Here is a 24,946-nt window from a genome sequence, read left to right as displayed (position 1 = left end):
CGACCAAATCAAAAGGCCACAGATAATTTAAACGTTCCATGACCGTTGTGGTTTTCAAAATATAACACTGGAAATACAATGCCGAAGCAACGAATTCAATACCTCGTAAATTGAAAATTCTTCATGCCAGAGTAGCATCCAAACGCCATCTCCCCGGATGGACTAGTCAATTAAAAGTACATCAAATTAGGACTGCCACCTCGGGCTGCGGCACGGGTGTTTGAGGTTTTGATGTAATACAGGAAAATGTTTCGACAAAATGTAACGTCACTTCGAAAACACCCTCATGACTAAGTCACGCTCAATTATGCACGTGATGACTAATTTCAATTTAGGCTGTCGGAGTCAGTTATAATGTTGAATGCATTATTAGACCTAGAAAATTCGCGATGTTTCCGGATTACCCCGAGCGCACATAACAACTGAAGATTTTGAACATTCCAGTGATATTTGTATGGAGATATCCGAAGTTTCGGAGCGATTTTAGGAGTAGCAGCATATCAGGCAATTTGACCACTGAGGAGATCAGACTGTACATTCTGATAGTCACTATGGTTAGGAACCAATATGTCAAATCCGTTGTACAACTTGGCAAATAGCGCACATGAACAAAAGCTAGCTATGATGTAATGAATCATTCTCAACAGGAAGTGGCTTCAGAACCGGCACTTAACTGGGCCGAACAATAGCCAATTTAAAGTTTTGAGTTAACATGCAACATAGGATAGGTTGTTTTGATTGATACTAGTGTTCAAGAAAACAGGTTGAAAGCATGGTATTTTAATTAGGGGTTCACGTGGTTTCTATCTATGGTTACATACCTTGACATGTAAGTCGGCTTTGTTTGAGAGTCTATTCCAATCTATATTCTCAAAGACTAGTCAGCTTGTATAAGCTCCCGAGGCAATTGTAGACGGCTGGACGAAACTGCTGGAGTACCCTACTTCCATGTGTTTCACGTGTAGCAAACAACGGGTTAGTAAGGGGACCCCGGGCATGTCTCTACGATCTCAATTCCTATTCTTATCTGTCATTCGTTTTCAAACTTGTTCCTGTAGTCGTCTAGGACACCACGGTTCCAATCGTTTCCTTTGATATGCAACTGCTTTCCACCGGTGCCTGCGCTGTTTGCTTACTTCTCGATCTGGTTTCGGTTAGGTAGCTACATCCCCAGGTAAACGCATTTGACTCTGTGCCGTTCCGATTTGTTCCTTTGAGGCCTGCAGACAGACCAAGCATGGTGTATTCATTTCCCATTCGGACTCCGTTTCGCCAGCGGTTTAGTGATGATCCACGGCTTGTGCCTGTCAAGCGAATTGGGGAGGACCTTTAACGGAGTGGGACGCAACTGGGAACCAAAGGAATATACTACGGAGTCCCACTATAGGAAGTGATAAACGAACACATTTTGTCCATGAGTCGCCGTCTGCGGTTAAATCCCCTATCTAATGTGACGGAGAATTGGTTACGATGGATCCCCACAAAAGGCGTGCTCAGTAATTTGTGCGCGGTGTTGTGGTAAACGTCAGTACGCAGAGCCACTGACTGGCTCACGGGCTGGCAGTATGTCTGTATTCACCACCAGAGCCAATGTGAGTTTTGTGTTGGTCGCCTTTACGAAAGACTGGGACGAGGACAACAATGGATATATACAATGCAAATAGCCCATTTTGACCGAGGACTCTATGTTTTGGTGTCGTCTCTGTTGTATAGGTTTACATCAACAATCAAATATCCTGTCATCTTGAGATCTGATAGATATACATAGACGTGGGGCATAAAACTTAAACACAAACATACACTCTACAGAACACTTGGTCTCCACTTCTCGGTGGTAGTTCCAGAATTTATTTTAGTGACGTCTCTCGGTGACGACTCTCGGTGACGTTCTCCACTACCTACCGACTCAGTAGAATGAGTTCCAGTTTAGCAGTTGTTTTTTATTGTTTTCTCTCCGTAATGCTAATAGCTAATAGATACTACAGAAAGCACTCGTACTTTTTTATATTGTAGTAGCTTCACAGTGGTACTCTCTGTAGCTCCAAGCTCTTGTCTTTCATGACCGCCTAACTGACTACTTCTGATTAACTCACTAACTCACCAAGTCGCAAAAGAACTCTCACTTACTCACTCACTCACTCACAGAGTCACAATGTCACTTAATAACATAACTCACTCATTGGCTCACTAAGCTAACTGACTCACAAACTGACTTACTACCTCACTCACTAACCTCTCTCACTAATTCTCTCACTAACCTCTACCACGAAAAAAAAAAATTACCCTCCACGACACCGCTCACTAAATTTCTTGCTACCGTCTTTCTCTAATTCCTTTGTATCTCCAACTTTTGTTCCTTCTTTCTTCCCTTTCCACTCTTCCTTCTTTCCATCATTTCCATTCTTTCCAGCCCTTTTACGTTTTCTTCTCCAGTGCTGCCACTGTAGTTCCACAACCATCTCCCCTTCACATACCACCACGGTCCGTGTATCTCGTCTCTACTCTGGCTATATCACACCCTACAAAGTCATCCGCTTCTGCTGGGATTTTTTTCGCCCCATCATTTGATCATCATTCATTCTCCATCATTCGAGAACACAACTGGCTAACCGTCATTGGCCATCTCTGGGATCCGAATCCATTCCACTTAGTTTGCCGCCCTATACAAGCAACCACAAGCGGCCCAATATCTCCATAGCATCCTGATTAGTTGGTACCGCCGGATTATTTCATAGTTTCTAGATATCTTCCGTGCTTTGTGACTGCCAAACAGAAACATAGTTAAATACAACCTGAAACCCGCTGAAAGCCATCAATCCTTCGCAAGCACCAACCATCTAATACCCACAGTCGTACCCTTAACAGAGACTCCCCGAAAACTTGCACATATAGCTACATACTTAGTCCCATTTCATACCTTCAAACGTTGATATCATACAACCATGACATCTAACCAAGGTGAAGTTTTCTGCGGCGGCGCAACCACGTCCCAGCATGTTGACGCAGAAGACGATGACCACTTCGAGAATACCACGTTCAAGTTGAAAAGAACTCGGTCCATGGGTCTTTTGGACGACTTCATTGGCGATGGCATGACGCCGTCAACCAGCGAGAATAAAGAACACACTGATGGCATCTCCCCAGTACAACAGCAAGATCTCCAAAATCAGATATCTCCATCGACATTATCGTCATCAGCCATGTTACCAAGTTCGTCCCTGACGTCCGACAGCTTGTCATCACTGGAAGATAGTGAAAACAACATCATACGTAGCACCAGCACTCCTAATATGGGCCGTGGCACCAATGCTATTCCATCCAGCACAGTGTCACATTCCCAGCAGGCAGTCGCTTCTCCACTTCATCCACTTACTGCACTTGAATCAGGTGAGGCCTCTCCTACTCTTTCCGAAACACTTGACTTGAATTCACCTGAACTCCTTCCCCACGATGACACAGACATCATGACTGAACCCTCACAGCATGTCGATTACCTCTCTCACAAATGGGATGTATCGGACATCTCCAAGTCCTGGCGTTATGTGATCCAGAAAAGGAAGGATGTAGCCGATTCGGCTCGTCTTGAAAATGCATCTTGGAGAACTTGGGCACAACGCCGATGCAACCTCAAGACTATCAGCCCTGAAGCGCTCAATTGGCTGAAAGATAGTGATGTGACATGGCTTTACGGCCCAATCCTCAAAGATGACGATTCTTTGTACTTATCGGATCATACACCTGATAGCAATAACAATTCACATAAGGCTGTCACAGCTTCATCTGCCGTAGCTGGTGATATACTGATTCCTAATAAGGATTGCCCAGTAACACCCAAGCCTATTCTTAAGCGTAGAACGGTACAAGAAACTATGATTTCACACTCAAACTTGTTGAAGCTTCAACTAGCGACAAACAAGATGTACCAGAAACAACGCGAAAAGCAGATCCAAATACAGAAGGAGTTACAAAGAGAGCAAGAACATAGAGCAAATATCAACAAGAAAACCCCCGAATTCGACGATTATGATGCCATTTCTGCAAAATTAAACTCTCAGTACAAAACTGCTAATAACACAAGTGGTAGTAGCAGCGCTAACAGCAGTGTAATCAAGCTTCAGAGTCTTTTGAAGGAGTCAAGAGGGCAAGGTTCAGCTACTAATCTCAAACATCAACCACAGACCCCTGATTTTGGGCCTTCCAACATAGATGATGACGCCGAAGCCACCAACTTCAAGATGTTTTTAAGTCCAAGAAAGGATAAGGCAGCAAGTGCCGACGCAGTTAGCACGGGAAATGCATTGACTGCTTCTCTTCCGATCGATCCTTCTGCCGTTAATGCTCTCTCGGCGGTAAGTGGCGGCCTTGTAGCTAACAAAGCTATTGGCGATACTGCATTAGACTCTCCAACTGCCCATGTTGGAACTTCTAATGAAAGTATATTGCTGAACAGCGCAGAACAGAAGAAGGCACAAAGGCATATACACTTTAACGACGAGGTTCAACAATGTATATCTATCGATGTCTACAATGACGAAGAGGATGATGAGGAAGATGACGGTTACTATTATGATAATGATGAGGACTACGAAGGCGAGTATGAAGAGGATGGATACATATATGAGAATGTAAACAATTATGGCAATTCTAGTGATGGCACAGCTGCGCCTGGCCAACCCGCAGGCGTATATTCCAGCGACGCCGATGAAGAAGGAGACGACGACGAAGATGATGACGAAGAAGGTGGATTCTTTTTGAAAGTCAAATCTCCAAATACACCTGCAACAGCAGGAGTGCCATCCTTGTCTTCTCAAGCAAATCCCCACTCGAAGGAGCCAGATCACACTGAAGATTCAGACTCAGTATCAACTATTAATAGCAGCAAAGTTTATAGAACCATCCATCTCCTTCCTTCCACATCCCTCAATTACGGTTCTGATGAAGAGAGCGACGAGGAGAATCCATACACTTCATCCTTATCGCACAATGTGAATAATGACGTAAGTAGAGGATATGACTACTACTACGATTACAATACTGTCTACACCGTTGATCCTAGTCATGCAATTTATGGCTCTAATAAGAAAGAGACCCCAGATGTGTGTGATGTTCCTGAAAACATCACTATGGGTCTGAATTTTGACTATGACGTAATAGAAAATGAAGATGCATACCTGGGAATGAAGGTGGGTAACGAATTGCCTATCATCAATCCTGCTATCATCAGTAAGAGTAATATCAACAATGTGGGAAGTGGCAATACAAATACCGGTGGATATGGATACAATGTGCCGTCTAATACTACCACCACCAATGCTAATGCCTATACTGGTGGAAATAATAGCAAGATTATTGGAAACGCGCCGAGAGCATCGAATGCATCGTCTATTCATGAATCTGTAGCTTCGCCATTCCATGTGAGTGACTCCGAAGGCTCTGATGATGATGATTCGGATGATGGACTCTCAATTGCAACTAGAACATCTAGTCATTCCCTTGCTCAACTGGTTTTTGGTCCAGCTATGACTTCATCCTCTAGTGCATCTCAGAAGGGCTCAACTACCCCAAGACACTTTCCAGAAGCATTCGAGGCAGCTGAGCCAACTCCAGCTCCAGTCTCTGATATCAATCCAAACCACTCCTCGGCAGCAATTCTGAAGATGCCTACTTCTTCAAGTTCCTTGTCGCAGCTGTTCTTCAGTGGAGGTTTGACGAAGCAAAAATCATCCTCGAGTGCTTTATCAGCGCTGTTTTTCAATACTCCTGTATCTCACCTGGATGATAAATCCCCCAGTGTTCCTTCTATTACTTCATCAAATACCGAAAGTGAATCAGTGTCTTCTCCTGCAGCAAATCCCTCTAACCTTGCACCATCTTCTCCCTTGATAACACCTACTACAACCACCTTTACCAGAAAGGCTTCACCACTTCCACCACACACTACTTCAGCTAACGCTTTTCTGGGTTCTAGCACTCCACCTAAGACACAACTGCCGCAGCTGTCTAGCTACGCACTTCAACAGCAGCCTGCAGCTTCCGCATCATCCACTTCTGTGGGCTCAGCTGCTAAGAATACCTTCTTATTTGATGACTCTGAGAGTGATTCTGATTCGGAAAATGAGCACCATCAACAACCATCATTAGTGATAAACAAACAGAGAGGAAATAGTAGCCCCAGCTATGCTTCTTTGTCACAAGTGGCTGACAAAAATGGGGTTCGCTCACCTTCCCCCGACGGGCACTTGAACGAAGAAGACGGCACCGCCAAAAACATTGTTGATCAAGCCAAAGATATGTTCTGGAATGCTGGAAGCAGTGTCAGAGGAAAGATACAGAGAAAACCACAATGAAGATCCAAAACCAGCAACAATGAAGTAACTTCTTAAGAGAATCGAGCAGAATGAGAGAATCTAACGTCCCTACATTAATAGAGCTCCAGGAATGTAAGCCCCGTCGTAATGATGTGGACTCCCGACGGTCATCCTGAGCCAGTCTTTACTTCATTTCATCATAAATACTCATATATTCGTATATGTTAAATGTAAATTATTATTAGCAGTCCTGTAGACTGTCAACTATGTAATTCTTTAATTATAAAGATTCATGCCTTCAACTGGGGAAGACTTGACAGTATCAATGGCTGTTAATGCCAAATATTCCATTTTTTAAGTCGCTAATCGAACTAAAGTTTATATGACAATATCCTGAATAGCAGAGCCGAATAGTATCTAATAGAAACGCTATCCTGCCCCAGCCATTAGCCATAAGCCATTAAATGGATCAAGTACATTAGGTGCAAAATATGTATATGGTAGCGCAGAATCAAATAATCATCTGCATCACTTGCGTAGCATTGCTGTATTGACATTACCCCACAATCCGTTCTTCTCTTTGGAGTTCTTGAGTACTTCATGTTGACGGAGAAATCCTGTGTGACAGCAAGGTTTTGAACGAAGGTTTGGAGGACTCCGACCACAGCATGGAAATATTGCCACAGTCTATTGCACACAAGTCATTCATAGACTAGTGGGTCCCATGTCATAGTTTAATTGAAATCTCCGGGAACTACCATCGCCGTGTATACACCTGACGTTTAGAACCTTCCGCCAACCTGGTTTAGCCGTTAGTTATGCTATTCCACATGCACGATGCCTCTGGAATAGTCACCGACTTAGTCATATTCTAGCCAGCCTTGACACCCCCGCCTTTTCTCTTATGCACTACATCTGCTGTGCAAAGAACAGCCTAATTGCAGCTAACAGGCTCGAGAATAATGGGGTAATGAAGAAGATGGAACAGCGAGAGAATAAATGGGGTAATGTAGCACTCTACAGTGGAGAAGAATGACAGAATGTTTCATGTTACAATTTGTGGAACGATTCTTGGCAATTTCTGGGAGAATAGACAAGACTATCTTCAATTTAGGGCTGGTTGTACCTCTTTAGAGCTGGTTGTACCTCTTTAGAGCATATACATAGGTCTGTTTTGTACAGGATTACAAGAGATGGTATTTGGTGACACTGTGCGCGGTGTCAAAACTGTTTGGTCTGGTGAGTTGATGGCTATTGGACTAAAGGTTGCGTTGCTTGGGTAGTAAGATAGTTTCGTTATTTCATTACTTTGTTGGAATTAACATGAAATTGTTCTTGAATTTCTAATGACTTCATTTTGATAATTGGGTAAACGATCTCTTTTAACTTCACTACTTCACTATATGACTGAGTTTTTTTTCTCCGATGCAGTTTTCGAGAACCATACTTAATACACGGAAAAATATAATTCAATATAATATAACAAAATTGGGCCAGAAGTTCTCCACAATTGAAATTAAAGAAAACTAATGAAAGGAAGCTAAGGAAAGCTAATGAAAGCAAATCAACAAAGTAAACCAATGAAAGTAATTTAACAAAGTTACCCAATGACATTAACCTATGAACTTACACACTGCGAAATTATACTAGATGTATTGAATTAGCATGCCATATGTAATATTACAACATACTTCAATTCCAACTCCTCCTCCAGAAGCCCCACTCAAATCCCAACGCCTTTCAGCACAACAAAATAATCCGAAACCTAACGGTCATCATCCATTTTCTGTGCACCACCAATTTGAGTGCCTTTTTTGTAACGTCACTGTTGTGTGTTGTCTTGCGTTCTGAGTTCTGAGTTCTGAGTTCTGGTTCTCCGTTCTCAGTTCATTCACTATTGGATAAATCTTGTAGTGTCCTTAAAGTTCGTTCATTGGAATGAGTCTTTGCTCTCATTCCTGACCATTATACTCTCTCACTGTCGTCGATACTATTGTCACTATTCTGATTGGATTGTAATCGACATTATTTTTTTTGTTTTCAATGTCTCTTCATCTGACAGTCACCATACGCTATCTCTCTTTAGGCTGTCTGTCTATATACTGTCTCACACTTCACACACTAACTCAATCTCTTTTCCCTGTCCCCCTATCACTCTCACACTCTCTCACTCACACTCTCACACTCTCACACTCTCACACTCTCACACACTCTCACACTCTCACACACTCTCACACTCTCACACACTCTCACACTCTCACACACTCTCACACTCTCACACACTCTCACACTCTCACACACTCTCACACTCTCACACACTCTCACTCCTTCTGCACTGTGACCGTGCACTCTCACTATATTCAGCACGCTCCCTCACCCAACACTCAAACCTCCCAAACTCCCAAACCCCCTCACTAAAATCTTGCTCACCCACTGAACACTCCTGCACATTCTCCAAGGCGCTTATTTATTTTCAGCTAGCAGTCTCTGGTTTCTTTTTGATGGTTGTAACACTGATGACAAGAAGAACAGTTGGGTAAAGATAACAGCTATACATTAATTAAAGGGTTAAAGCTGATAAGAAGAGATCCAAGGCACGAGATATTCGTTCTGTTTGGAATAAGGCTAAAAAAAAGTGAAACTATTGCTCGTGAATTCAGTCCTGAAGCATAGCTTATGTAAGACAAACAACTTACTGGTCACCAAAAATCGGGTCTTAGCCAGAGAGTTCTACATTTTAGTAGAGTTTATTGAAAAGCTACTAGAACCATACTCTCTGATCAGAAACAACGGACTTCTTATACTTCACGAATCAAGAAAATAGAATAGTCAATCACAGAAAACTGCTATACAAAAGAGTCCTCAGCTATCACATATCATTTGCCTTCTCTCATCAACTATAACCATTCATAGCCTTGTTCTATAAAATCGCTTATTTATTTATTGGACCAGAGTAATAAACCATACTACTAATCCACAATCACTAGACATTTCGATTATCACCCACAGTTTCCATTCCTATCATGTTCTGTGGCAGCCATGATATCTTATCCATCCCAGTGATACTCCTATCACTAGTCCTTCCTATTTCCTTCAACTCCAGAGGGTTAGGCGATAAAGCGCCAACCAACGACGATGGAAAGTGTGAACTTATCGGTACATTCTCATTACTCACACAGGCATTGCTTGGGCTCCTCTGCTTATCGTCGCTTATCATCAAACGGTCATATGAGTATCCTATCAGAAGAACGTGGCCCGTGTGGTTCTTCGATGTTCTGAAGCAACTCATCGGTGCATTGGGAGTTCACATATTCAACGTCATGCTACTGCTAATCAAATCAGGGGACTTTGATGAAGCCAGATTGTCAACTCACATCCTCCAAAATGACGGAAGTAATGGCGATGAAGACAACGGCTCAGACCCATGCGATTGGTACTTCCTCAACATTGTCTTTGACTGTACCGTAGGTGTTTATATCCTCTACTGCGTTTTCCGCGCAATGAATCACTTTTGCAAGAAGTATCTCCACATAACAAACATAGAATCTGGTCAATATGGTCCAGATGTTAATAGGCCGTCGGTGAGAGCCTATCTCAAGCAGTTAACGGTTTACTTCACTTCGCTTATGATTACGAAGATTTTACTCTACATTGCCATGGAGTGCTTCGAAACGCAGCTTCTCTGGATCACTAAGCATATCCTTCTTGTTTGGTTAGATGAATATCCTGATGAACTTGAGATATTTATTGTTATGTTTGTGGTGCCAATTTTCATGAATTGTTTGCAATTAGTCCTTATTGACAATTTCATCAGAAATCAAGTCTGGCTGAGAGTAAATAAGAGAATGCATGATGAACATCCAGACGAATATGAATATTCAGGTCAATCCGGAGAGAGTGTTATTGAAAGAGAGATAGCGGACTTGCTTGCAGAAGAATTGTCGCATGACAAAGAAATTGCACGGACGGGAAGGCTAGATATTCAAAGGAATGAACATGATGTGAACTACAGCGATAGTAGTAACAGCCGCAACAGCAGTAATAGCAGCACCTTGGTCGATGGCGAAAACCACAAGAATTACGGTACCTTCGGAGTCTGAGACCATCGGTCGATATTTATAATGTAGAGAAATGATATATAATATTTTAATGGGGTATTTATTAAACAAAGAAATAATGATTAATTAGCACTTGAGAGACTGTAGTAATGGATTAAGATGATCATATGACTATTTATTAAATTTCTATATCATATTTTGTAAATAATTATATGTATAATGCTTTTGAAGGATATGTACAAGATGAGCGGAACTCATGGAGTTTTGAAAAGAGGAAGAAGGTAATTCTCTGATTCATATCGGAGTGCTACCTCCAATCCCCTTGGCAGACTGTTTCGGAATTTGGGCAATAATTCAAGCAATAAATTTAATATTGAAGAATCAATTCAAACACCTCTTTAATCGACAATATGCTCAGTTCGTCTCAAAGCCAAAGCCTTTCATACAGACCTTGTAACCTTTGATCAACTCATCACACTTGCCACTTTCCTGGCCGTTGAAGAGTAAGCACTCGTCTCTCTTACTCTTCTCGTCCAAGCAAACACAACATGGCTTTGGTTTACTTTTGACCTCTTCCTTAGGGAGATGACAAGCTGGGACTTGAGACATTGTAGAGTTGTAGTTTTATGTGAAAAATTGACGTTTACTGGTATTTCTTGAGTAGAAGAATGATATCACTTCTAATAACGCCTGACAGAATAGAGAACTTATTTATGAACGTTTCAAAGCCTTTTTCAACTTTTATTGAATATAGCAAATGTGTTTTTAATCTACATAGGTGATCTTCAACCGTAGGGTTCCATCACCATTAGTAATACCAAGGCGAATAGCACCATGTCGCATAATGTCGCACTATGGCTGCATTTAATTGCTCATAAGCAGGGTGCAAAAAGGAAGCGAAGGAAGCGAAGGATAAGAGAGGACAGTGGAGGGGAGGGATAAAAGCAGGAGAATGGTGCTTAGAGTGAATAACATCACTTGTGAAGGTGTTTTCTTCCATTTTCTTCCCATTTTTATAATAGCCAGTTTAGATGGAATTCCTATCCATATTAAAGGAGAGAACAGACATTGTTAGCACGTTTGTTACTTCGTACTGTACACTGTCCACTATCAATAAGCTATATAGGCTGCACTATGCACTATGCTTGTACTGTACTATTACTATTACTATAAACACTAGTATTATACTTGTGCTAATACTACACTATTCATTATACACTATAAGCTATACTTGTGATAATCCACACTACACACTACACACTACACACTACACACTACACACTACACACTACACACTATACACTATACACTATACTTGTACTAATACTAATACTAATACTACTAATACTAATACCAACTCGCCCCGACATCACACGACATTACATCCAAGACACAAATGTCGTGTAACTTTCAATCGATTGACCGTTGGCGACATTTCACGACATTGACGACATTCTTCCAAGGCTATACCCTCAAAACCTCCAAATCATGTTTGTTCACAATCAATAAACTCATAAAAATTGATCTCCACATCTCGGAATTAAACTCAAAAGCGGAGGAAGCCGTACCGGAGTCATTGCCATCACAGTAAGCTGCAATAATGTCGGTTCATTCATCCAATTCCACGTTGGATATACCGACAGATCACCGGCCCTCAAACGTATACATGAACCGAGCCTCTATGGACAGCACTCAGTTGAACGATGATCTCAACGACGATCTTGTGAACGGATCGGAGTATTCATTGAGCTCGTACGTTTCTCAGCCGGTTCCATCAACAGGAAATGCTGGTAACAATGCCAATTCCACATCCCATCACAGCACCGTCCACCGTCATAAGAGAACCGGCTCAACATTATCATATAGAACAAGTATCGATAACGAGTCGACCTTTCTGTCTTCAGTATACTTCAATATTCTCAACAGCCAGCCAAATCCCGACGATAGCATTGCATCCGTTCTTGGAGAATACTCACCATTGGGCCCCAATTCTATATTCGAACTCACCGTCGGCTCCGACACTGCCAGAGCAAGGAAAAACAGACCTCCAAAAAGCTCTGTGACCATAAACGGAGGACTTACTACTGTGAGTAATCTCAAGGTGCCGACTACAAAGGATATTCCTCAGATCCAATTGGCAAAACTCAAGGTCAAGGTAAAAGATATCGAATTGCAGAAAAACTACGTAGACAAGCTTGTAGAAGAATACAGGAGTTTCGAGCTGAGTTACAAGCAGTTAACAGAAGACACTCTCCAGAAATTCACCCAGCATGAGCAGCTAGTGCTGCAAGGCCAATTATCGGCCTCATCGAGCATTACAAACTTCCAGGATATAACAGAGGTAAACGACGGAGCCATCTCTGGCGAACTCTCTGACATTCCAGAAGTATACCTCAACCCCGACTTTCGCTTGGATGACCCGCGCATATTCAAGCAGGTCATTGAAGGCTCTAGCATAGTACCCAAGGATAATGACGATCCAGCCTCCCACTTAGTGAACAACACAGCACTTCAAGAAAAGATCTCGCATTACTTAGATGTAGTGGAAGTGTGCTTAATCAAGGAGATCTCACGTTCTTCGGACCTGTTTTTCAGTACTATCGGCGATATTGAGAAGATTCAAAAGCAGTCGAAAGATTGCGTCGTCAGATTCCAAGCAATTACAGACAAATTGCAGCAAGTGGAGGAGCTGCATTCAAAAAAAGGGCTAGAAATTTTTGATAAGCTTGTGGAGAAAAAGAATGTAGAGCACTTGGAGTCTTCATTTCTTCAGTTGCAGTACATTGTATCGATATTCGAATTAGCAAACAAGTCATTTAACAACGCTAAATACTCAAAATGTTTAACAGAAATAGTTATAGCAGAGAACTTGATCCAAGGAATTGAAAGAGACCAAATAGTAGATGAAGAATTAAGAGCTCTTTCGCCAAAATTTCTGTACCCATTGGTGAACTTATCGTCCCTTCCTGCTCTAGTCCATCTTCGGAACGACCTCCAAACTCTTAAAGATGAGTGTTCGAAGGGATACATCAATGATTTCATTCAAGTTCTCGTCAACGATCTCAGAGGACACTATCAGAGTGTACCAGTGCAGGATACCCTTAATAGAATGTACAATGGTATAGACAACAGGAGGAAGTATCACTCAAAGCCAGTCAACAACTCGTATCTCATCATAGATGACACCAAAAAAGATCAATTAATTGGATTTGTTAGGAATTTAGCCAAGTCCGGTCATTTAATTCAAGCATATGCTGACTATCAAGAAAGAGTAATAACGGAAATCAAGGATATTATCAAAATCAATCTCCCTACTTCTCCCAACCAAAATGGTCTGGCAGAAGTATCTAGACCAGGATCGGTCCCTCCTGAAGGTACCGTCAATAATTCACAACCCACATCACAATTACAAGTACCACAACCAACTACCAACTCTTCGCTATCATCTAATATTAAGTCATTAACTCCTAAAGAATTTGAGACTATGTTCATAAAAACTTACACAGATCTCTCAGAATGCTTACGTCGACTCACAGTACATCAGAAGCTTTTGCTTGACATAGCGCTAACTGCTGTTCCACCAGCACTCACTCAAGACATGGATATCATGTCCCTCGACATTACAAGTGCCATAAATAGGGCCATTGAATTGACCCAAAAGCGTCTTACTAGTATCATCAATGTTCGCCTGGAACAAACAGCAGACCTTACAGTACCTTTCTATCTTCGATTGAATTCGATCACCTCGGCATATTTGCAGGAGTGTGAGCTTATCAGTCCCGTGTATGTGGGAAGTAGCAATAGTAGCGCTTTAGGCGAGTGGTTCAAGCACCATCTCAAGTACTTTGTGCATCGCTTCCATCTGAACTCTTTGAAAGGTTTAGTCGCAGACTGCAGTCGTGATACTTGGAAAGAGGTGTCCCTGGTTGAAGCACTCCAAGAAGCACAGATTGTACTAAACGAAATTATAGGTTACTCTGACTTTGTGTCAGGCCACGGATCCAGTACTTTCTCGGGAGACAAATGGCTCGAACCATTAGATTTCTATGAGAATCCAGAAAACACACAAGGTACTAATGGGAATAGTACAGTGCTTGATGCCAATATCTCAAGGTTAACTATTGGAAATGAGTCATTTATGATTCCAAGCTTATTGCTCAGATCATTAAAACAGATTCGTGACTATCTTGTTATAGCGAAGGTCTTCCCAAGTACCTTGTCAAGTATAGTCAATAATCTCCTCAACTACTTCAAATTATTAAATTCTAAAAGTTCTCAAGCAGTCTTGAATGCGGGAGCTACTAGAACTGCAGGACTTAAGCATATCTTCCCCAAGCACATAGCATTGTGTATACAGTTAGTGGAATTTACAATTGCCTTGTTGGATCATTTGAAGGATGCTTTCCCGTACCACGAAACATCTCCTACTCCAGGTGGTGCCAACGTACCACAAGAAGACCTGCCCACATTTGCAAGGATTATCAGTAATTATAAGGACCACGAGAATGAACTTTTTTCCAAACTTGTTTCCATCTTACATGACCGTACGATCACTCATTGTAACACAATCAAGACTATCAATTGGCTGGAGCCTCTCAAATATCCACAGCAGTGCCACTCATATATGGAAACTTTGGTTAAAGATACTACCACTGTGACCAAGGCCATTTCTAGGTACTTGCCAGAGCTAAAGTGCTCTTTAATTTTGCTGCAAGTATTTGACAACTATAAGAGGATGTTAGTAGAATGCTACTGTACTCAGATACCGCAGTTTAAGGATTTCAATGAAAAGCATTTGGTCCTCAAGGACATTGACTATTTCAGAGTTAAACTTTGTGAACTACCTGGATATGGCAATTCTGGTCAGGTTATTTGGGAAAATGTGAATTCGCTTCCAACTGAAGAGGATACGAAGATGGATGAGGTTATGAGACATAATATAGAGGGAGAGAGACTCCAAATACAGAGTGCCCGGAGCTCCGCAAAGAGCTCATTGGATATTGCTCAAAAGGAGCAGCCTCCATTACCAGTGGTAGAAATAGCGCAGCCTGAAATTAATGACAAAAAGGTCAAGAAGACCATCTCCTCAGTGGCATCGGTTTCAGAGGAGCAAACTGGACTGGAATTGCTATTTGATCAAGACGAGGAAGAAGAGGTCCCCCAAGTTCAAACGGAAGAACAACTTGAAGAAAAGCAAGAAGAAAAACCATTGCTTCAAGCTGAAGACACTTCAGAGCAAAATGATCAAGAGAAGTCTACTGGCACTGACGAGATTCCTGTAAACGGAGTGGTTCCTGATGAACATGCGGTTGAGGACGTCTCTGTGGTCCTGGAAGTTCCCAAAGTTGAAGACTCAGAGGCTGTCCCTATGGTTGAAGGCGTTTCTGAGTTGGAAGAAGTTCCTGGAAGTACTGATTCGGAAGTAGCTAAGACAGAAGGATACTCCACTGAAGTTGCAGAAAATACTGTCAAGGAGGAGGTAACTAAAAGCTTTAAAGAAGATCTTGATGGTCAATTGAAAGAAGATCTTCCGACAAGTGAGGAACAAGGAGAGGCAGAGCCATCCGAAGAGGGGAATGCCAAGGAAGACGAAGTTAAAGAATCTGTAGAGAAAAATGATGTTCCAGAGATATTAGTGCAAACTCCAAAGGAACATCTGACTGAAGAAAAACCACTGGAAGCAGAAAAGTTAACCCAAGAAGACCCGAAAGAGGAAGCCGATAACCATGAGGCAATCCTTGAGGAGCCGGAAACGAAACAAGACGAACCTGAGACGGAAGTAGACAAGCCTGAGACGAAAGAAGACGAGCCTGAAGACGATGCTAAAGCTGGTGCTGATTCTGAAGCTGCGAACAAACCCACCGTTGAAGTTGAAAATGTGAATGGTTCTGAAATAAAGGATGTTGACGTATCAAAGGAACCTGTTGATGAGATAAATGAAAGCGAACCTGTCGAGGCTGCTAATGATGCGAAATCGATAAAGGAAGATGACTCGGAAGCCTTAGAAGAGTCAGTTACTGAACCAACAAATGACAATGAAACCTTATCACCAAGTGAACCTAAAAAGCAGCATTCAAATGGCAAAGCTAAAAAGAATCTGAAGAAGCAGAAGAAAAAGAAGAAATGATGAATGATAATAATATATTACATAATAATCATATGGGTACCTAATTACTTAGTTAATACGAACTCCCCTTCGGAATTCTTTGTGTACACCGTAGTTTCTTCTGTAACGATAGCGTCGATCAACTGGTGAGGAGTAACATCGAAAGCAGGATTCCACACGGAAATTCCTGGAGTAGCAATACCCACAGTGTATTTCTCTCCCACTCCATTTTCAGACAATACAGGGCCCCTAAGTGTGGTCAATTCATTTGCGGGTCTCTCTTCGATCACAATATCGTCACCAGACTTGGTATTCAAATCGATGGTTGTTCTAGGAGCAGCCACAATAAACTTGATTTTGTTGGTAGTCCCCTCGAACTTGTTGGTGTTGAAGTAGTTGGCAATAGTAGATAATTGGAATGTTCCAATCTTATTGGCAGTATCACCGTTCTTGACGACTCTATCAGCACCGACAATAATGAATTTAACAGGAGCCGCAATTTGTTTGATAGCTTTCTTATCACTTAAAGTATTAACCAATGAGGAAACCATGTTATCACAGATCAACGTGAACGGAATCTGCTCATAGTTCAACTCATATGTAGTCAACTTAGCACCTTGGTTGTATGGTCTAGTTTCACAAGGGTAAACATGTTCAAGATAGAAGTCTTCTTTAGACTCTGATTGCTTCAATTTATTGTAAGTTGAGCGAATAATTCCCAACGCAGTTCCATGACCGGATGTAGCCAAAGATCCAGTGTTACAAATGGTGACAATTGAGAAAGGACCCTTGAAACCCTCACTTTTCAACGTTTCTTTGATGTAGTTCAAGCCGTTGTCTCCAATCTTGAAGTTATTGGCTAAATCATCTTCAAATAAAGCCACAGAATAGTTGTAAATTAATTCAAATACGGCTTCATCAACAACCAGTGTCTCTTCCAACCCGTGTTTCTTTGATATTAAATCCTTAATATCGTTCAACGCGTTGGAAAGGTTGACTGCTGTGGGTCTGGAAGTAATAAGGTAATCTATGGACTTGAACAAGTCCTTAATTGTCTTATCCTTCTTTCCCGATTGTAAGTAGGAGTAAGTATCTACAACAACGGCAAATGCTCCCACTATAGCAATAGCAGGTGCTCCTCGAACTTGCATCAATTTAATGGCCTGGAACGCATCTTCTATCGTCTTAATTGAAATATAGTGGGTTGAATAAGGAAGAAGCAATTGGTCCAAGATGTCTAATGTCTTAGCATTCTTGTCGAATTTGATGGCTTGAAGTGTTTTTTCCGTGTGTTCTGGCATTTTGGTGATACTGTCACAAGTCCCAGCTGGTTAGATACTAGCTGTCTTCAAAAAAAGTGCCCTTGCAACCACATGGTACCAACGACTATCATCATCATAAAGGTGGATCCAAAAATTTCACAGGGGCACGTGATGCGATTAGAAAACGTTTTCGATTGTGATTTTTTTTGGCACCCAAAAAGATGATAGTGAGTTTAAGTTATTATATATATATATATAATATAGTATATATACATTAATATTACTATATTATTAAATTAAGGTGGATCTGGAGGTTGGGGATCGAAGAGTATATTTAGACTTTTAAAGTTTTAAAGTTTTAGAGTTTTATAGTGTTAGAGCTTTAGAGTTTGCTGTTCTTTGAATAATAAGTTATGAGTCTTAAACAAATATGTTGAACTCTAATCATTAATAACGTGCATTAAAAACGTTGTTCGTTACAGGATATCTTTATATATGCCTACGTTCATTATATAGCGTTAGATAGGAATTGTCTTAAACTGTCAGCCCTGAAAATAGCTCAGAAGATAAGTCTCCGTATTCCTTCAATCTCCCATTCTTGCTTGATTTCGTTCCATTTGCACCCAAGGAGCTTTCTTCCCGTGACAGGGCATCTACCACCCTTGTTGATGTCAATCGTGAAAGCGGGCTCTTTTTCTTCTTGTTCTTCCTTCTCGTCCTCCACCTCTTCGGGCTCAAGATCGGATAAATCAGAGGTGTCTTCGTCTTCATCTACCTCTGCATTTGGCTTCTTGTGCTTGAGCTTTTCATTCACAATAACATGTGACTTCTCAAGGTAATTGTATATACATGCATAGTCAAACACATACCCAGTTTCAATGATGGCAGGGTTGGTCAATTCATTCTTGCAAATTGGGCAAGTCTTTCCTGAAGTGTACCTTTTGGCTCTCTTTTCAGGTTCTCTGGATTCCTTCAAAGCACGAGTGAGGACTCCTGGAGGAGGCAACGTGAAGTCCAATACATTTCCTTGGTTCTTTGACAACTTCGTGCCGAAATCAGAGTTGTTCCACCACTCCAAAAACTTTAATGAGAAAATAGCAGCAGGGAAAAAGGTTCCCAAAACGAATTTTATGGCTTTCCAAGATGGATTTGTGAAATTCTGAGAAATCAAACGTAAAATGTACTCTGTGGTAGAGAGGGGTGCGATTCTATTAACCTTACTCTCTGAGGGTGATGGGGGCTTTGGTTCGTACTTTGAGTAGTCATACTGGTTCAATCTGGAATAATTCATTCTGAATAAATAAGTCAAAAGCGTAGGCGATTTACTGTGGCCACTCAAATACAACAACGTAGTTGCAAAGTTGGCAGCTCTGTAAGCACTCTGCAAGTATGGGTATATCTCCACAAACTTTCTCTTGAACTGAATCTTGAAGTTCTCTTCTTTTGTATTTCCCTCGTGTGTGTTGAGCTGATTTGTGATGTACTTTGTGTACCATATTTCGTACTGGTAGTTGAGTTTTTCAGCTATGTATGCTGAGCCTGTGATTTCGAATACTGACACTATCTTCTGGAGTGTTGTTAACGCTCTTCTATCCTCTATCATTCCCGGAACAAGTTGAGTAAGCTTGGACGAATTGTAATTTCCATTGGCTAAGGGAGTTTGGTTGACTCTTTTGAGGCCGTAGAAGTTCTCTGTGAACGAGCCATGCCAGTAATGGACAAAGTACCATTCAATGAAGCTTCGGAAGAGAAGATTTATCTCATCGAAGCGGTTGTTGATCCGGAGAAGGTAATATGGGTATTTGCTGGCGTAGTGGACTAGAATGTATCTTAGAGAAGGCGACAATAGAGATTCTAGTTGAGAGGCCGAGATCAACTCGAAGAGAGTTGGAGTCTCGGCGTCTAATTGCGATGCATCCAATGACGAGTAGTATTCCATGGTGGGGACAGTTTTCGAGATGGATAATAGATCTAGTAGCAAGCAATCAACGAAGTTATAACACCCACAATAAAGAAACCAGCGATAGAATCAATGAAACAAAGAAAGAAGAAACAAAGAAGAAGTAAACAACAATTATAAAACTTACTGCCAAACCCTTCTTCTATTAATTAATTTACCCGCTTACAGCTTACAACTGAAAACTTACAACTGGAAGCTTACAACTTATAGCTTACGACTGACAATCTGGAGAAGTGCAAAAGAAGGCCAGTGGAAAATGCAATTTCTCCACAAAAAAAATGTAAACCGAGAGAGTGTAGAAACAGTGAGCCTCGGTAAAATTGTAGGATTCTGTAGGCAGGGATTTTACAGAGCAATGAGAGAAGTGAGTAGTGAGCGAGCTGTATGCTGTGAGAAAGTTCTCAGTGATGAAAAGTGAAAGGTGAAAAATGAAAGGTGGGGAGAGAGTGAGAGACCGGTCTCACTGGGTGAGAAGAAATAAGAAAAAAAAAGAGTGCGTGAGTGTGGGAGGAGGGTATGGGAGTAGAGTATGAGTATTGTGAGAGGTGTAGGAGGTAGTTTATAGGAAGAGGTAAGTGTAAGAGGAGGATTATAAGAGGAGGATTATTGTAAGAAGGGGATTATTGTAAAGGGAATTGCTATTGGAAGAAGTTTATAGGAAGAAGCTTGGAAGAAGAAACTTGTAAGAAGAGGATTAGCGTAAGACTAGTAGAAGACTAGTGTAAGACTAGTGGAAGATTAGTGTAAAAGGAGGATTGGTTAAGAAATAGATTTGTGGAAGGAGAGGATTAATGTAACAGGAAGATTAAGGAAAAAAGATGTAAGAAGAAGCGAGGAAGAATATCTATAGTTAACTTCATTTTCTACCGTACATATAACTAGCTATTTCTTCTATATGATGACTATGTCTTCAATATTAATGACAATGTGTAACATAACTTAACACCCTCTTCAAGCACCACCATACAAAGAAAATATTAATGCAAATTAAACAAGAGATTTCTTCAATCTGACGCACCGAAACTCTCAGTGAGAAATAAGCCGATCTCAACCAGACATCCAAGGAATATACCTCTTTTTGCATCAATAGAATAAAGAATGAAATAATGGATCTAATGGAATAATGAAAATATGCTCTTACTCTTACTCTTACGCTTACTCTTACTCTTACGATTCACCTCATTCCTTTGCTCGATATTCTTCAAAATGTCGTATATTTCCCTCATATAATTCCCTCTCCCAACAGTGTAATAACAATAACTAACTCCTTAACACCCTCACTGACAACATGGCTTCATTATGATCTCCCAGATCTAAATTCAGGGGAGACACCCAAAAAAAACTGTCATAATTTTTTATTTTGACAGCATTTCGTCAACAAAGAAAAAATGTTAGTCGACACTATAAACATTGTCTTTCCATCTAAGACAGCTATACACGTACACGTAATAAATCATAGTCTACCAGGAGATCGTTGTCATAATCAGGGATCCTTCTGTACCCCAGATCCCTCCTATCGCAGTATTTTATGATTCTCATTGACCACATTTCACTCCCATCGAAAAGCTTTCCTCAGTACACAAAGTTCTCTCTCTTTTTGCAGCCATGGAGAACCTCTCAAGTTTGAAAGAAATAGCCACCGAATTTTCCCTAAAAGACAAGTGTCTACGGCTCTACGGCATCGAACCGAATGAATTCAACCAATACTCGGAAACAGCATTTACTCCAAACCCCAAAGATTACCCTACAATGCCCGTGTTGGTGGCTGCAAATGGTGAAAAACTGCATTACGAAGATCGTGAAAATCAAATCATTAACCACGGGCTGGAACTCCCATTTGAGGTCTTGGGGACCTCCGATACCATACTAGAGTCAGAAATAGTTGTTCCCAATATTTTGAGTGGTATCGACCCTGTCATCTTATCATCAGTTGCCTGCCTTGACGAGTCCCATAATGGTGAAGACACCTTCCTGACCTTTGCCAACACAACCCAGATCTTCTCCGACAACAACCAGATATTGGCATTTTCTTCATCATCTATTTCTCTGCAGAATCCTCCGTCCGAGCCGTTCTTCTTTCTAGACGATGATCCCAAGATTTAGTGTTTCATATCTTGCGCTCACAACTCAAACAAACATAATGCTACGATCCTAATAGGACAGAAACTTACTTTTAAATGTGTATTTTTGTACTCACGTACTTTTGATATACTGTAACTCCTATTCATCAGGCTAACAAATAGAGGAAGATGGCTCCAATTCATAGAGACTGTAGTCCAACTTGAATCCGAATCTAACAAATATTTCCCAAAATGTCAAATCGAACACCTGATAGTCACCAAACTCAAACGTAGAAGAACCCTCAGGATTAGACAATAACTTAATACGTCTCACCCAGCAGTAATATGCATCAGCTTTAGAACGGTCTGGGCTCTTCAATCCATTGGAGGTTGGTGAGGTTATCTGATTCGTCGTAGAATTATCGGTGTGGCTGTTATAAGGCTTCCAACCTAAGTTGAACAAACATGACTCCGCGATTAAATTCTCAACAGGCGTTATACCGTAGTAAAACCCATAGAATAACACCAAAGTCAATTCGTTTATTATTGGTGCATTCTCGGCATTATCTTGAGCAGTTAATGCCCTGATTTCGGTAACAACGCGATCAAACTCGTCGTTGGCTCTTACTTTGTTCCAGTAAGATTGTAACTTGAATAGTTGCAATGGTGGTTTAATCTGACTATGATTGGAAGACCCTATACTTACTTCCATGCCTAATGGTAAATAGGGCTTTCTGATAGGAGTAGTGTATTTGTCGTACTCATTAGAGTTGTATAACAACTTAAAGTCATTAGGATTGTTTCTTTTGGTTGTAAACGAGAGAATCAAGTCTTGCATTCCCGGTGGCAATTTGATCAAGTTCAAGTCACTGAATAAATTCAATTCAGTTCTGGAAAGAGACGAATTCTCCAATACCTTCACAAATTTGGAATGATCAGAAGCCTGAGAAGAGGCAGCTGATGTAGTCGGCTGCGATACTGCTGTCTCCTTACGGACATTAGTAATTGTCCCATTAGTAGCAGTCGGGCTCGGTGAAGCAACAGCTTGTGATTTGGTTCTATTGGTATCAGATTCATGCAATTCTGGTATGCCCACTGCTGCAGCGGTGGACCACTTCAAACCTCCTACCGGTTTCGATGGTGTGGATGCGGGTTTGAGAGTTCTGACTATAGCAGGACTTGAGAGCTCTGGGCTCATGCGATTGTTGTTGCTGTTATGATTATTTTTATTTACAGGTGACGGGGACGTTGGGAAGGAGGTACTCACGCTAACAACCGGTTTCAGATCATTCGCAACTGAAGATAGCTTTCCAAGTATATTACTACTTGATACGCCATTTTTACTTCCGCTGACACTTGAGGTTCCGTTTTCATCGCTTTCCTTTGTGGTGTAGATCTCCGAATCATTTAATTCACTGAAATCGTCATCTACGGAAACCAGATTGAGAATATCATCGTACAATCCGGTGTCATTGACAAAATCAGAATCCCCGCTATGTTCAATGTACTTGTTCAAGTCGTCTTCAATCAACCAAATAAGATTGATATCAGGCACTTTACTTCCCTTCAAGTACTTGATAAGTCGTAAAAGTTTCCTTGTATGGAACTTATGCAGTTCAAGAGTGGCTTGAATTTTCTCCTTTTTGCTCTCTATAGTGCTGAGGTTATTCTTTCTCAACTTTTTCTGAGATAACTTCTCATATTCACTGTTGTACTTCTTGGATTGTCTACTAAGCTGGCTTATGGCGTCCTTCAAAAAGTGAATGGCTTCTATGGCATCGGGACTCAACCCGCTGTATTCTTCTTCGTCATCTTCACTTATATCAATATCGCTTAAGTCTTCCTCTTCACTATCATCGTCATCATCGTCGTCTCTATCGTTGTTATAGTTCTCGCGTGAAGACATTGCGATCGATTGGTTCAGGAAAGTCTTAAGCTTAGATGAACGCTCCACATCTTTATACACCTCCATGGCCTCTTCGATGAGTTTCTTGTTTTCATTAAGCTTGTTGGACAAAGATGCAGATGAAAGGGAAAGGGTCTTAATGACATCGTTCAGCTGCCAGATCTTGATCTGTTCACGAAATTTTTGGAGCTTTTTTATCTCCTTTTTCAAATCGTTTTCGAGTTTTTCTTTTTCTCGCTGGTTGTCGCTATCATCTTCGGTATTGATACTTTCATACCTTTCATAGTGATAGTTGAACTCATGCAATCCTTCTTGAATTTTCTTAAATATTATATCAATATCTCTGTCGAGAATGTTAGTATTGTAATTTTGCATCAAATTAGGGGTCCTTGCACGGCCCTTTTCTCATTTTAACACCATTACTTACTTTTGTAGCTTTCTGTTCGACATTCTACCACTTTTTAGATCCTCAGCACTCTAGAACTTGCTTACTCTATGTCCTTAATGCTATTCGTTGTGCCGGCGTATTTAATACGTAGTAGTATAATGATGAAAAAAATTTCGAGTTCCGGATGCCGCACGTGATTCGACAAAAGCGGTAATAATCGGCAACCTCGATTCCCAACGGTGGTAAGGCAAATGATGATTGAAGGATGTAGAGATGCCCGTTCTTTCAGGTATGAGTTATGTTGTTATTATATGCTTGGAATATACAAGAAGTCCCTTTTGACTACTATCAATTGAAGAAATAAAAAGAAAGCAACGAATAAGTTAGGAATACATTTGGAGCCAATTCAGAGATCTTCATTGAGTCTCATTTTTTTAGCGGCCTGAGATCTCTGAATTGCCCGAATGCAGCGGCGGGCCCGATGTTGGTTGTATGGGCATTAAATGAATAAGTCACATTGTTAGAAACTGATTTGTTAGTATGGTAGTAAAATCCTACGTCAAACATTCAGACTGCCCCCCGGATGTTCATTCTACATAAATATTCAAACACCACCGCTCGTTATTCAGTGAACTAGTTGGTGATATTTCTATGTTATGTAATTACACACTGAAAAACTTCACATGATGACGCTACCATGTGATAAGTTGCAAATTTTTTTTTTTTTTCTTTTGGAACATAATCTTCAATTGCGCTTTGCTTTAATGATGGGTCAGGATTGAATGTTGATTCGTAGTTACATTCTTGGTTACATTCTACAGATTTGCATTTCTCAGCAACCTACATCGGTTTAAATATTTTATATGTATATAAGTTAGATATGTACTATATGATTTTA

The 24,946-nt window shown here is 40.9% G+C and overlaps 8 protein-coding genes across 8 annotated transcripts; 4 read left to right on the top strand and 4 right to left on the bottom strand. All coding sequences in view use genetic code 12, as the record gives it.

Annotated features, from left to right (window-relative positions):
• The first annotated feature begins 2,820 nt into the window (after nucleotides 1-2,820).
• REG1 (protein phosphatase regulator) lies at nucleotides 2,821-6,564 on the top strand. Its single transcript, XM_064920920.1, has one exon. The coding sequence runs from the start codon at nucleotides 2,943-2,945 to the stop codon at nucleotides 6,345-6,347; it is 3,405 nt and encodes a 1,134-aa protein (XP_064772727.1). The 5' UTR covers nucleotides 2,821-2,942; the 3' UTR covers nucleotides 6,348-6,564.
• Nucleotides 6,565-9,029: 2,465 nt separating this feature from the next.
• RJT20DRAFT_59983 (uncharacterized protein) lies at nucleotides 9,030-10,594 on the top strand. The gene has a single exon (XM_064920921.1). The coding sequence runs from the start codon at nucleotides 9,332-9,334 to the stop codon at nucleotides 10,406-10,408; it is 1,077 nt and encodes a 358-aa protein (XP_064772726.1). The 5' UTR covers nucleotides 9,030-9,331; the 3' UTR covers nucleotides 10,409-10,594.
• Nucleotides 10,501-11,126, bottom strand: COX17 (copper metallochaperone). The gene has a single exon (XM_064917856.1). The coding sequence runs from the start codon at nucleotides 10,973-10,975 to the stop codon at nucleotides 10,781-10,783; it is 195 nt and encodes a 64-aa protein (XP_064772725.1). The 5' UTR covers nucleotides 10,976-11,126; the 3' UTR covers nucleotides 10,501-10,780.
• Nucleotides 11,127-12,047: 921 nt separating this feature from the next.
• Nucleotides 12,048-16,493, top strand: RJT20DRAFT_99345 (uncharacterized protein; the record flags this gene model as incomplete). The annotated part of the gene is made up of 2 exons (XM_064921763.1): nucleotides 12,048-15,395; nucleotides 15,840-16,493. 2 exons carry the CDS (start codon nucleotides 12,048-12,050, stop codon nucleotides 16,491-16,493), a joined length of 4,002 nt encoding a protein of 1,333 aa, XP_064772724.1.
• A 22-nt stretch (nucleotides 16,494-16,515) lies between these two features.
• RJT20DRAFT_59975 (S-methyl-5-thioribose-1-phosphate isomerase) lies at nucleotides 16,516-17,986 on the bottom strand. Its single transcript, XM_064920918.1, has one exon. The coding sequence runs from the start codon at nucleotides 17,771-17,773 to the stop codon at nucleotides 16,538-16,540; it is 1,236 nt and encodes a 411-aa protein (XP_064772723.1). The 5' UTR covers nucleotides 17,774-17,986; the 3' UTR covers nucleotides 16,516-16,537.
• A 1-nt stretch (nucleotide 17,987) lies between these two features.
• Nucleotides 17,988-19,922, bottom strand: PEX12 (ubiquitin-protein ligase peroxin 12). Its single transcript, XM_064920919.1, has one exon. It carries the CDS (start codon nucleotides 19,671-19,673, stop codon nucleotides 18,294-18,296), a length of 1,380 nt encoding a protein of 459 aa, XP_064772722.1. The 5' UTR covers nucleotides 19,674-19,922; the 3' UTR covers nucleotides 17,988-18,293.
• A 1,116-nt stretch (nucleotides 19,923-21,038) lies between these two features.
• On the top strand, nucleotides 21,039-21,861 carry RJT20DRAFT_59971 (uncharacterized protein). Its single transcript, XM_064920917.1, has one exon. It carries the CDS (start codon nucleotides 21,300-21,302, stop codon nucleotides 21,795-21,797), a length of 498 nt encoding a protein of 165 aa, XP_064772721.1. The 5' UTR covers nucleotides 21,039-21,299; the 3' UTR covers nucleotides 21,798-21,861.
• NOT3 (CCR4-NOT core subunit) lies at nucleotides 21,862-24,170 on the bottom strand. The gene is made up of 2 exons (XM_064920916.1): nucleotides 24,088-24,170; nucleotides 21,862-24,003 (listed from the first exon to the last, which is right to left on the bottom strand). Exons 1-2 carry the CDS (start codon nucleotides 24,108-24,110, stop codon nucleotides 21,927-21,929), a joined length of 2,100 nt encoding a protein of 699 aa, XP_064772720.1. The 5' UTR covers nucleotides 24,111-24,170; the 3' UTR covers nucleotides 21,862-21,926.
• Nucleotides 24,171-24,946: the final 776 nt, after the last annotated feature.

The sequence above is a fragment of the Scheffersomyces xylosifermentans genome (genome assembly GCF_036884685.1).
Source record: "Scheffersomyces xylosifermentans strain CBS 12540 chromosome Unknown RJT20scaffold_7, whole genome shotgun sequence".
In the NCBI taxonomy this organism is placed as follows: domain Eukaryota; kingdom Fungi; phylum Ascomycota; class Pichiomycetes; order Serinales; family Debaryomycetaceae; genus Scheffersomyces; species Scheffersomyces xylosifermentans.
This window is presented reverse-complemented; position numbering and strand designations above follow the sequence as displayed.